At 40.9% G+C, this 12,621-nt stretch overlaps 2 protein-coding genes across 11 annotated transcripts in view; both read right to left on the bottom strand.

Moving 5' to 3' along the window:
• STAU1 (staufen double-stranded RNA binding protein 1) overlaps window positions 1-3,313 on the bottom strand; it is a 44,588-nt gene extending 41,275 nt beyond the window's left edge. For 6 of the 9 annotated variants that reach the window (XM_044440235.1, XM_044440234.1, XM_044440238.1 and 3 more), the window contains exon 1: window positions 3,145-3,313. The gene's annotated coding sequence lies outside the window, so the exon portion shown is untranslated. The remainder of the gene's footprint in view (window positions 1-3,144) is intronic. The other 3 variants (XM_044440240.1, XM_044440239.1, XM_044440236.1) reach the window with 2 other exon arrangements.
• A 6,738-nt stretch (window positions 3,314-10,051) lies between these two features.
• The window catches only part of CSE1L (chromosome segregation 1 like), a 33,858-nt gene continuing 31,288 nt past the window's right edge, over window positions 10,052-12,621 (bottom strand). For both annotated transcript variants that reach the window (XM_044440283.1, XM_044440284.1), the window contains exons 24-25: window positions 10,917-11,148; window positions 10,052-10,557 (exon numbers count right to left, since the gene is read on the bottom strand). In XM_044440283.1, the coding sequence (XP_044296218.1) occupies window positions 10,468-10,557; window positions 10,917-11,148 (322 nt within the window). In that variant the 3' untranslated portion in view covers window positions 10,052-10,467. The remainder of the gene's footprint in view (window positions 10,558-10,916; window positions 11,149-12,621) is intronic.

The following is a 12,621-nucleotide window of genomic DNA, read 5'->3' on the forward strand; positions in this document are numbered from 1 at the left end:
TACTTCACTGGTTTTGTAGAACCAGACAAAAATGAGTACTCCTCTAGGGAGTGCAGTGAATTATCTTAATCAATGCTCTTTCTCCATTCCCATTAATTTCAGAAGGGACTGACTCCAAGGGCTTCCTGATAGACTGCACACTGCAGACATAAGAAAAGGGAAAGACAACAAAATCCACATATGTTATGCTGTCTCTATCCCTTTAGCCTCCATTTTTAATATCAAAAAGTACACACACTTTGAAATGAAAATTTGGTTTGCTAAGTGCTGAGAGCTGGGTAAGTTTATTTTAAAAGACACTGCTAATTCACCAATTCCAGTATTAAAGCCTAATAGTGTTGGCACCTGTAGCAATCGTTTAGTTTCTAGTGTAGTCTGACAAAATGACTTGTATTTGAACATGGAAACCACGTCCTGCTACTTTAAGGCCACCAGCAGCCTACTGTGCTATACAGCCAAGTGCTTCCATGCTTTTTTACAAGGGAAATTACTACCCAACTCAACTCAACTCAGACCAGGTCTGCAAGAAATACGAAACAAAATAATCTAGGGAAGATGTGAAACAACTGGCACATTGTCCTAAGGTGGGCAGTGTGACCAATTTTTAAGATAATAAAACAGAAAAAAAGAGAAAAGAATAGACCAACAGGTAAGTTAAACAATAATGAACATAGGTCCTATATTTTAGACTACACTTAAAGCTGGTTCTGAGTTTCAGAGGGCTGAAGAATAACTACTTTAAATTAGTACACATATAATTCATATGGTTAGGAACACAGTCTATCAATCTGTGCTATCACAGTTTTGATGATAGATCATGGCAAGCTATATTAGCCATGAGAAAAGAATTTATGATGAGAAAGTGGGCTGCTACCCTATTCTATTGAAGAAGGAACACCCTATAGATACAATCTCATTTCACTTTATTTCTGCTATGGCTCTATTTAGAACTCTCTGTTTAGCTATGGCTCTATCTACAACCTAAATTTTAGTTTATTTACAGTTTTATGAAACAGAAAAGCAGCATGAGCAAACATTCTTCATATCCTCATTGTGATTCAGACACCCTTGCACACACCTGCAAACTATCATGCTAGCTAATGTTTTGCAAATGGTTGCACACATGAATTCCATTCATATTTAATAAACCAAAATTTTGGACAATTCTGGCATATTGTGAGCAAGCTATTCAGGCAATGTATTAAGCAGGACTAAATACATCTAAACAAAACTTTATGGTGTAACAAGAATTCTAAATTCAGAGACTGCTTCCAGTCATTTTAAGGATACTTAAGAATGCAACTTTAGTCTGACAAAGGTAGTGATCAAATAATGCATAAGATGGAACATGGTAATACCAACCTGCTATTGTAGTAATTTAAATACATACTACCAAAGAAAAGTATTTGATTTGGACTTTTAAAAATTAGTTGTATTTAAGAATGAACAAACTGAAGACCATTGTGGTGAATTGGCTATCTGGGACTTTAAAATGTACAACAGCCAAGATGCTTCCACATAACTGCACTTTAAAATACAGTGTTACTTAAGGCAACTAAATGATTTCAGTGTATTCTGATGACTATCTTTTGACTACTAGTTAGTCCACACAAGATATGGTCACATATGTCCTAAGTAAACACCAATATCTATGACTTCTTAGTTTTAAAGCACTTCACTGAAAAAAAAGTTTGTCATTACTTTCAGAGTGATAAAATGCTCAAAAGTAATATAACACAGAAGTTTCAAGTGCCATGGAGCAGCTTTATTATTTCCATGAAACCCAAGCATTCTTATCCATAGTGAGGACTGGAACTATAATTCAAGTCTCACTAACTTCAATGAGTCCTCTTGAAGCATCATTAAAGGTAGATGCAGCCCACATTCACATTGTCAAAATGGAAGCAACAGATGCATATGCAAAAGTATTTACATTTCAAGTGCTTCAGGTTTTCCAGACTGAAGAAGGAAAAAAGTTAAACACATCAAAGTATATAGTGGAAAAAGTGAAGCCACTGGAGTGATAACACTATTTATTACATCCATCAGAAGATGGAAGAGTTACATTCATAAATGAAAACTCAAAAGCCTCTTTCCAGTGAAGTGAAACTTGACAGCCATATTCCAGGTCTGTTTGGAGAAAGTCTTAGGTAGTAGGCTAATGGAAAATCATGCCATCCAGTAGTTAGCCTGGATTCTAACTCCAAATCTTCACTCCACATTTTCTTGGTCAATGAAAGAAGAATGCTTTGAATGCTCACTTTGTGAAACTACTAACCTATCACCTTAACTCAAGATATATTAGGATCCGTTTTGCACAGGTATTATGAGCACACCAAGAAATTTGGCAAAGACCTGTGCATAAGTAAGAACACACTGTACATTATCAATAACTTACAGAAGTATGCCAGACAGTACGAACCAATTAAAAGAGGCAGCCTAGTAGCTGTGCCCGGATATGTACCGCAGCCCACTGTACAGAGATTAGCTCCCAATGTTACATTTAAGCATTAATCAGAGATAACTTCGGTTAAGTACAACAGGTCCTTTTTTCCTCCTCCCCACCTGCATTGTAATTCAGTGTGCCATGGAAATGACAGATTTCTCGGAACGTAAGAAGTGGATCAGTCAAAAGAACCTATCTAGCCCCTCGTTCGGGTTTCCACTGAAGCCAACTAGGAAGCCTGCGAATAGGGCCATGAGGGAAAAAAGGAACAGAATAAGCCGACTAATCTGGAGCGGATAATGCAGAAGCCGCAACCCCAGCCCAAAAAAACTCCAACGGCGTGCAGTGGGAAGGGGCAGCAAGCAAAAGGGGGAGGCTGCCAGCGGGCTCTCGATTAACTCTTTCCCTCGAGCACGGAGGGGAGGGACAGCCTGTCAGCCCCGCGCCCCCACCTGCCAGCAGCCAATCCGCGCCGCCGCCGCCACAGCAGCAGCAGCCACGGTCACTCTCTCACTGCCGCCAGGGCTTCCCCCCACACAGCCCAAGCCTGGCCGCCCCGCTAGGCCCCAACCAAGCGCAGGCCCGAAGGAGGGAGGCCTCACCCCTCCCACATCCCAGCCTCGCCGCGGAGTCCGCCTTGGAGAAGGGGGTGGGGGAACGCGCCCCTTCCATTTCTCCCTCGCTCGGGATCCCCTCACCTGGTGGTTGCCTGGGCTGCGGCTCCCGGGCCGGCTCGTGTTGTCGGGCAGGCTGTCGGGCGGCTCAGTCCATTGGTAGCTCCCAGGAAAGGGGGGTCCGGGGAGGGGGGGAGGCGAGCAAGTCGCGGCGGCGGCGGACACAGGGCAAACACTAAAGAGAATGAGAGGGGCCAGCTCCGGCCGGGAAGGAAGTGACGACACCACACGAAGAGGGAGGAGTTAAGAAGGTCCTTTGCGGCTATTTATAGCACCGCCCAGCACAACGCGCGCCCTCAAGCCGGCAATGAACCGCCTTTTCCAGAGCTTGGCTTTCCGCCTGGAGAACTACCACTCCCAGCATGCTTCCTGCTAGCAGTTACTCTACCGGCGTGTATCAATCCCGATAGTTTCTTAAAACTACGTTTCCCAGCAAGCTGAATATCCCTCGAAGAAGTGATGGCCCTCTCACGCTTGTTCGTATGCTCCACGTCTTCAGCCACGCGCTTCGCAGAGTCCTACAACTTCCAGCGTGCATTGCTGCTCTCTTACCTGCGGAAGGAGAATGGTTCTATCCCATGTGCGGGCCCTGTTCTTCATAGCCTACGAGGAGGGCCAGAGCGGCGCTGTCAACATCTCTTAGGACGCAGGATGTGCAGAAAGATTGTGAAAAAACAGGAGGGAGGGCAGGTCCTGTTTTAGCGGCCAGAGCCTATGTGTTCTAGTCCAGTTCAGAAGTTCCAGTTCCTGCTCGGCCCTAAATCTCACTGGATGATTTTGATCTGGTTATGGTCAGCTTAGCCTACCTCACAAGGCTGTTGTTAAGGACAAAATTGAGAGCAGGAGGATTATGTAAACGGCCGTGAATTCCTGCGAGGAAAAACATTGAGATAGGGATGTGATAATTTTAAAAATCCCCACCAAGTACAGCAGGGCTTACTTTTGAAGAGCTGTAGCCTGAATTTAATTTCTTTTAAAGAAAGTGGGCAAAATGACCCAGGAAGAAACCTGAGTGCTAAGCAGATTTTAATAAAAGAAGTAGTTCAATAACATTGTTATAGAGACCTGGCTTTGCAGTTAATCTTTAGGCGAAGACTAAATAAGGACATGGATTGTGTAAGTCCTTCATTGTAAGGATATATATTTTTTTAAACAATCACCTCGGCTTCCTTCAGCAATACATTAATCCTCAGTTAAATTTTATCTAATTGCAGAACAGGAGCCTTAGGCTCCCCAGTTTTCCTCTAGGAGATTTCTTAATTACACAGCCTGTAACTGAATCACATGGTGTATACTCCAGTTCATAAAACCTCCTCTTAAACTGTAACTTGATGCACTAAGCCTGAAACCCAAATGGAAACCAGAATAGTGAGGAGGGAACTTTCCAACTAGGAATACAAGACATTTGGGCTAGGGAAGAGAGGGGTTGCTCTTTTCTGTTTCCTCGTGGTCTTCTCAGCTGCTACAGGGTTTGTGGCTTTATACATTCCACACTGGAGCACTACTATTATTGATGATTCTTTGGTTTTTTCCCTGGCTGTTGGGGAATTTGCAGAATCTCTCTTGTCCCAAACTTTGTCTAGAACTTGAGAAGGTGGCAGGGGTGAGTGGATCATGTCTTCTGCTAAGTAATGCTCAACACTCGTTGATCCTACTGTGCTATTTAAAGCAAATCAGTTGCAGGCCTCCAGGGGGGCTTCTGAAAAGTGCTTATGTGGCAAATGGATGAGCTTACACACTGCTGCACATCCTGAAAGCGTTAACAGTGCAAGTAACCAGAGAGCAGGATACTGCAGCAGAACCCGCCTGGCCCAGTTCACTTTTTGGTGTACTTTAGGTGTTGCTTCAAACAAGCAAACAAGAGTCAGGTGCCTCTATCCACTTGGTGCCAAGTGGGCCTACTCAAAAGTAAACCCCTTCCCAGTTTAGGGGCACTACGCTCTTTCTAGTTAACAAATAGGGAGAGCCCTTAAGTAGCCTAAATGGTTTTTTAGGGGGGAGTGGGGAAGCTGCCAAAAAAGTAGGAGTGTGAGTTCATTGGTTTTGCAGGCTTTTTCATGACAAAATTGTAAACTATTTTTAATTATGTCTATAAAAGAATTGATGGGGCAGGGACTCTTGATTTGCCCCTGGCTATAAGCCAATGTGAAACATACCTGATTTCTTGATCAGGCACAAACACCAGCCAAGTTAGTGTTGTTTCAAATTCAGGCAAACTTAAAGGGTCATGTATTTAAAAACAAACCAAATGTAACATTATCAAAATAGTCACATAAAACAGAGTCATGGCATAGATGTCTCCTCTGGCATACCATGCATTAGTTGTGACATTCTCCACCATTAAATCAGATGCAGTGGTACCAGTGCCACCATTTTGTTAAAAGCATGCTTTATAATCTAGCACTGCACCTGTAAGAGGAGTCACATCTTCCAAACAAAATGGTGAAGATGGGGACTGAGAATAATTCTGTTCAATACCATTCTCTGTACACCATTTAAAAAAAATAAACCATATCTTAATCAATTTAACAACACATTTATGATCACCACTAGAAAGTGAAGAGGAACTAAAGAGCCTCTTGATGCAGGTGAAGGAGGAGAGTGCAAAAGTTGGCTTGAAACTCAACATTAAGAAAAATAAGATCATGGCATCTGGTTCTCTCACTTCCTGGCAAATAAATGGGGAACAAATGGAGGTAGTGACAGATTTTATTTTCCTGGACTCCAAGATCACCGCAGATGGGGACTGCAGCCAAGAAATTAAAAGACGCTTGCTACTGGGGAGGAAAGCTGTGGCAAACCTAGACAGCATACTAAAAAGCAGAGACATCACCCTGCCAACAAAAGTGCGTATAGTCAAGGGTATGGTTTTCCCAGTTGCAATGTATGGCTGTGAAAGCTGGACCATAAGGAAGGCTGAGCGCAAAAGGATTGAGGCCTTTGAATTGCGGTGCTGGAGGAGACTCCTGCGAGTCCCTTGGACTGCAAGGTGATCAAACCAGTCAGTCCTAGAGGAGATCAACCCTGACTGCTCTTTAGAAGGCCAGATCCTGAAGATGAACCTCAAATACTCTGGCCACCTAATGAGAAGAAAGGACTCCCTGGAGAAGAGTCTAATGCTGGGAACAATAGATGGCAAAAGAAGAAGGGGACGGCAGAGGATGAGGTGAAGCAGTTGGTGTGAGCTTAAGTGAACTCTGGGGGATGGTGGAGGACAGGAAGGCCTGGAGGAATGTTGTCCATGGGGTCGCGATGGGTCGAACACAACTTCGCAACTAACAACAAGAAAATGAAACAGCAGTACCAAGACTCTTCAAGGAAACATGAAAAAGACCATCAAGAAAACATTAAGCAATCATTCACTTTATTAGCAAAACACTGAGAAAGTGCTTTTCTGGTTATTTTGTTGTATTCCTGTATAACCTAGGAGGTATTCAGATGAACACTGAATAGTTCGCCTTTCTTCCATTATGGAACTCATAATGCATTGAAGAGGTTGTGCTAGCTGCATGTTTGGCAAGCAAAAACAGGAGTCTCCTCCATGCATGATGGTTTACTCATCTATCAGGATCCCCCATACATGGTGTTCAGAGAATGCATGTTGATACATATATCACATTCCAGTGCAAAATATGCACATCTGCATGCACGCACACAGATAGACAAGTCACCAACTGGATTAAACTGTGTAAGCCTGTCATACATTTTTGTAATCTGTTAAACGGTTAATCTGAACCCACTGCTAGTGCTTCCAACAATATCAGTCTACAAATATTTTACAACAAGTACGAGAATGGACAGAATTCCCATGACTGTTGGATCCCTACATTAGCTCTCCAAAAACCTATTGGTCTGTCCACCTTCCTCTTGTCAATACAGTCTGAGCTGTTTTTCTCTTAGCTTGCTTGCTTTAACTCCAATAGTTTCTCCAGTTCTGTTTTCAGACCACTGTCTGCTTTATTCCACTCTCTTTAGCTACCATTGATTGACCAGCCTGCCTAGTATTCATCTCCCCAAGTGTTTTGGATTTCTACTCCCAGGATTTCTGGCCATTGGCCATATTGACAGGAGCTTTTGCAAGTTGAAATCTAAAACATCTGATGATTTACCTTCTGCCTAGCAATGGGCTTATAGCTCCTTTGAATTTAAATCACTGTAACATTTATTTAGAGTCCCATCTCCAATTAGATCTTTCTTTCCTACAAAGATGTCCCATAAGAAAAGCCATACCAAATTAGACCAAATGTCCGACTATTCCAGCACTCTGTACACACAGTGGCAAACAGAATGGGTGCAAGACCTCCTCCTGCCCAAGGCCCTCAATGATTGGTATATGCAGGCATGCCACCTCTGGTAAAAGAGTTAGCATATAGGCAGCAAGGCTATAAGCCAGATAGCCTCCTCCTTCATGGTTTTTAAAGCCATCCAAATTAGTGACCATTACCACTTCCCTCGACAGCAAATTCCATATTTCTAACTATATGCTATGAGAAGAAGTACATCTTACTGACCACACTCTCTTCCTTTTTCCTTCTCAGTCCCTCTTTCTCTCTCCCTTTCTTCCTGCCACTTTCTACCTCTTACCTAGCAGCTTGCCATGAGAGGTCCTAATGGACTGAAGCACACTTTTGACATTAAATGAGTCCAAGACACATGGAGGGCACCAGGTTAAGGAAGGCTAAGCCATGTTCTTGTGCTCACATTTGTGGTACAGACCTCCCACTAATGAGCTTCATGGCATGACCCAGGGTTTAAGTGTTATGGGAGAGAGAGAGAAATGTCTTCCTACTTTTTCTACACTGTGCATTATTTTAAACACCTCTATCATGTTTCCCCTTAACCCTTTTTTCTAAGCTGAATAGTCCCAGTTGTCATAGCCACTCCTCATAGGGGAGATGCCCCAGCTCCCTGATCATTTTTATTGCCCGTCTCTGAACTTTCCCAGCTCAATAATGTCCTTTTTCAAGTATGATGGCCAGAACTGAACACTGTATTTGAAGCACACTGAGCAGGGGACTGGACCTGATGGCCTTTTTGACCCCTTCAAAAACATTGGACTGAAAATTGCTTAGATTCCTGAGTCACTGGACACTATTAGACCAGTTCAGTTAATAAATGCCAGAGGCTTTACTGTCACCACAAAGATCCTTTTTATTATTGTAGATGGGGAAGAGGTATTAATGTGTTCAAGGCCAACTTGCAGGTATGTGAGGATTTGAACCTTCAAAGATAAGAGGTACCCATAGAAAAATCCTGAACAGAAGTACTTGGTTGTATCTGCAACAATCTTCCAAAAGCAAGTTTAGTCTTTTCATCTCTCCCCCGTCAACCCATATTCAGTCACAAACAAAACAAAAGCAAGCCATGCTAGAACAAATCCTTGGCAGCAACCCTTTATAGTCTGGACAGAATCAACCATTTCCAATGTTGTACACTCTAATTTTAAATTAGTTGCTAGTACAAAGAATTCACATGCATTACAAAAGATGTTGTACTTGCAGCTCAATCAGTTCACAAATCCTTATTAGAAAGAACACTTGCAATAGATTGATCCTTAAATCTTTCTAATGTTCCTCCTCTTTCATACTCCAAGGAGTGACCTGAACATGGATCTTTAGTGTTACATGTATGTAGTACTGCAACCAGATTCACTTACCTTCAAAACGAGAACCGAATCTTGTGCCTTCAGACTGTTCTACGGTACTTCTAACATTGAAGCTGCACATTAACAAATATTTTCAGCCATATACAATTGTAAAAATGATAGTGAAAAGTATCTTCCTTCCTGTGGTTCTATTTATCTGGTATTTAATTTGTGAAATGCTTTTCAGTCTTTAGCTATCTGAGGAACACACAGAATTATAGGATCTTAGAGGCGGACATTGGAGATCTAGTCCTGTGGTCTCCAGCAAAATTCCATAGGCCCCAGTGTGCCAGCAGACAATTCTCTTGGTGACCACCAGTATCCCTGGTCCCTTGAAATTTTTATTAACATTGTTTTTTATTGACAAAATTAGGAGGCTGGTGAATTGCAGAGTGAAGTGCTGTCCCCCAAGCCATTTACACTTGGGTTGAAAGGAATGATTTGCATTTTGGGGCTCAACTTCCATTATCTTCCTTGTACTTCAGTCGTTGGGCAGGAAACATTTCTTTTGGTCTCATCAATTTATCTCCTGGGAATTGAGTATTATGATTGACCATGCCCATCTTGGCAGCCATTTTATGAATAAACAAGAGCCCATGGCAGCCATTTTGAGTGTTCACAACACATCCAAAATTCTTAATGTGCTCTCTTGACTCAAAAATGTTGTGGATCCCTGACTAATCCAAGCCCATGCTCACTGCCAACTCTGCAAGGTAGGATGCAGCAGCCCTAGCACAGCTGACCAGCCTCTGCTTAAAGGCATTCACTGAAGGAGAATATACCAGCTTACAGGACAGGCTATTACAAATGCCTTTCTGCAATCAAGATATACTAGGTCCATGACAGGCCCACAATCTCGTAAACTAGTAACTATAAAAGAGGATATATGGTTGGTCTGACATGACTATTCTTGACAAACCCATGATGATTTTTTTTGGGGGGGGGGGAGGCAGGGATTGGACACTCACAGTCTGACTGCTTAATCATCTGCTCAGTGTTTTTGCTTAGCATTGACACCAGGTTGGTCTGTAGTGCCCTAAATCTGCCTACTTCCCTTTTTAAAAGATGGGGACAATATTTGCCCATTTCCAACACCTTACCTGTTCTCTAAAGACAGCATCACATTTAAAGTAGCTAGGTGTTTTTAATATGTGTCACAAACAGCATTAGGGTAAAGTTCAGGGGAAAACTATGTTAAAAGAGGTGAATATGGCATGGGATTGACCGGGATATTTTGCAGTAAATTTATAATTTATTCTACCACAGCAAGACACACATTGCTAGACAGACACTTTAAACAAGAGCTTATTTATTCACAATTCCAATAAATTTTAAAGACACAAAAGAAATACAAATGACAACGAACTGAAAAAAGTTTTAGTGACAACATGAGTTTGCAGCCAGTACTCTATACATTTTTAAAATGTTATCCAAACACGGCAAATGTGGAACTCCAATAAATTCCAAATGATGAACTCCTATTACTACTCCCTTTGAAAGCAAACTGGAAAATGGAAAAGTTACCTGCTTCTTTACCTATGATCACATGAACAAAATATCATTCAGCTTCTGTATCAAGCAATAATTCAGTGAAGTTTTTGAAGTAGCTACTCTTTCCATCCTGTCCGCGCTTTGTCTAGAAGACAGTCAGTAACAATGTGCCATGACACAACTATGAAATTCTGCCACCCAAAATAAAAAGGTCAGAGCAATGTTACACTTGCAGCTTGTAAGTATCCTTGAAGAAACTGCAATGCCTCTGCATTCAGGCTGGTACTCAGCATCGATGGAACCTTAAAACATAAGATACAGTGCTTCTATTAATAAACACTTAAATTGCAGCACTCTAAGTACATTTCTGACACCCAGTTAACATTTTAGTTTTCCTCAAGCCTAAATGTATTAATTCACAAATGCATCCTAGCATATATTTCAACTTTATTTATTTATTTATTTCAGCTTCATTATGCTTTCAGCAATTTGGATATTGGTTGCATCTACTTCCTCTGGTACAGTCACTGAAAGAGTGTGCACATGCATGCATGCTCAGAGTCTCTTGATTTTATCACACAATACTTTCTAGGGTGAGAGAACAAAATGAAAAGAGTCCCAAGGTTTCTTTTCCCTTATTAGCCACTCAAATTTAACTTACCCTGCCTGGACATGCAGTAGATAACTTATGAAGAGACTGTGCAAGGTGGATTTTAGGATTGTTCACAATTTGGCCCACTGGATCATGTTCTTTTTTCCCAGCAAAGGCAAGCTGGGAAAATGCAGTCTGGTATCCTGGGGTGTCTTCTATATCAATGAAGTGTTCTTCGTCAGGAAGGGTATCATCTTCAGGCAACTCAAACAAACCGATAAGGGCCTGAAGAAGAGGTGTCCTAAATGAAAGACATTGTTTTAGCAGATGAGTATGCTAGAACCATGGATCACAGCCAAAGAAAAAAATGACAATGGTACAAACATCAAAGATAACAGAGAATCAGAGGAAGACGGGTTGTAATCTGGTTGTATGTATACTTCTGAACGTGCCCAAAGAAAATATATTTCTTCAATATTCTGTTATGCTTTGTATGATACATTTTCCATTTGTCGTATAATTTAAATCTCTTGTGCATTTCCACTACAACATAACCTCCATTTTAGGATTGGTAGGTACCACTAGAACTGTTTCTACTACTGCAGAGTAAGCACTTTTCTAATGGTAATACCACCACCACCACAGCTTGGCTGTTGCTCACAATGACATTCATCACTTCTATTCCTACAACTGACTGCAGTGCTGATTTTATTACTTTCTTGATCTGAATAAAAAATAGGACTGTAGAACCCTTTCTCCTTCTTTACACTGGACTGAATCTAGAAACAGTAAAGTGAAACAACTCAGGTAATGGGACTCTGTTGTGCAAATGAAAGTACCCTTTATTCATGCAAGACCTCTCTGGATCAATGAGACCTCCTTTCTTTCACTTTCTCTCACTTTTTCAGCTATACACAACATATATGGAACAGTCATATTCCCAGCTCTCAAAAATCCTGTATGATGGGGAACAGTGAACAAGGGGCATAAGACAAGCAAGGTAATGGTCTAGATTTTTAGGAAACAGCTAGTTTTGCTTATTTAACTTGTTGGGAAAGCTACTGAGAAAATGCTAAACCACCTTAGAATAATATAGATGAATTATTATGAAATAAATGTTGAATGGTAAGTAAGAATTTGAAAAAGTAAGTAAAAAAGTTAACAGTATTAAGGGCAAGCCATACACAAAGACACAAGCAAATCCACAATGAATTCTGGGTAACTAGCATAAAGAACAGTTTTTAAGGTAATCTGGGTAGTATCCAAAGAGAAAAGGCTGAGTAAAAGTCCTAAAGGGGTTATCTGAATAAAGAACAGGTTTGAGATTGACCTGGAATAATACAACATTGTACTTAATTTTTGTGCTTATTAATGAGTAAACATTTTATGCAATGCATACACTGTAATGTACAAGAAAAAATAGGCTCAATGATCATATTTTAAGGTGTTTAATAACAATAACTTAAAAAGTGAGCCCTAATTTATAGGGTGATAAATATTATCTGTGAAGTAATTTCTACAAAAGAAGTAAATATGTGCTGATTTTTTAAACAAAAGCAATTTTTATTAGAAGCTGATCAGGCCTATATATCTGGACCTGAATAGCTTATTCAGAATTAAATGAAAAATGTTGTACTGGAAAATGAGAGCTTTTCTTTTTAACCTGTTAATACTAGTTGTCTACACACAAAATGTTTAAGGAATTCTATTTCTGGTTAAGCTATTAAAATATAAGTATCTTTAATAATGCTCTGTTGAATAACAAAATAGTTAT

This window comes from Varanus komodoensis, unplaced genomic scaffold (assembly GCF_004798865.1).
Source record: "Varanus komodoensis strain SLA01 unplaced genomic scaffold, ASM479886v1 scaffold37, whole genome shotgun sequence".
In the NCBI taxonomy this organism is placed as follows: domain Eukaryota; kingdom Metazoa; phylum Chordata; class Lepidosauria; order Squamata; family Varanidae; genus Varanus; species Varanus komodoensis.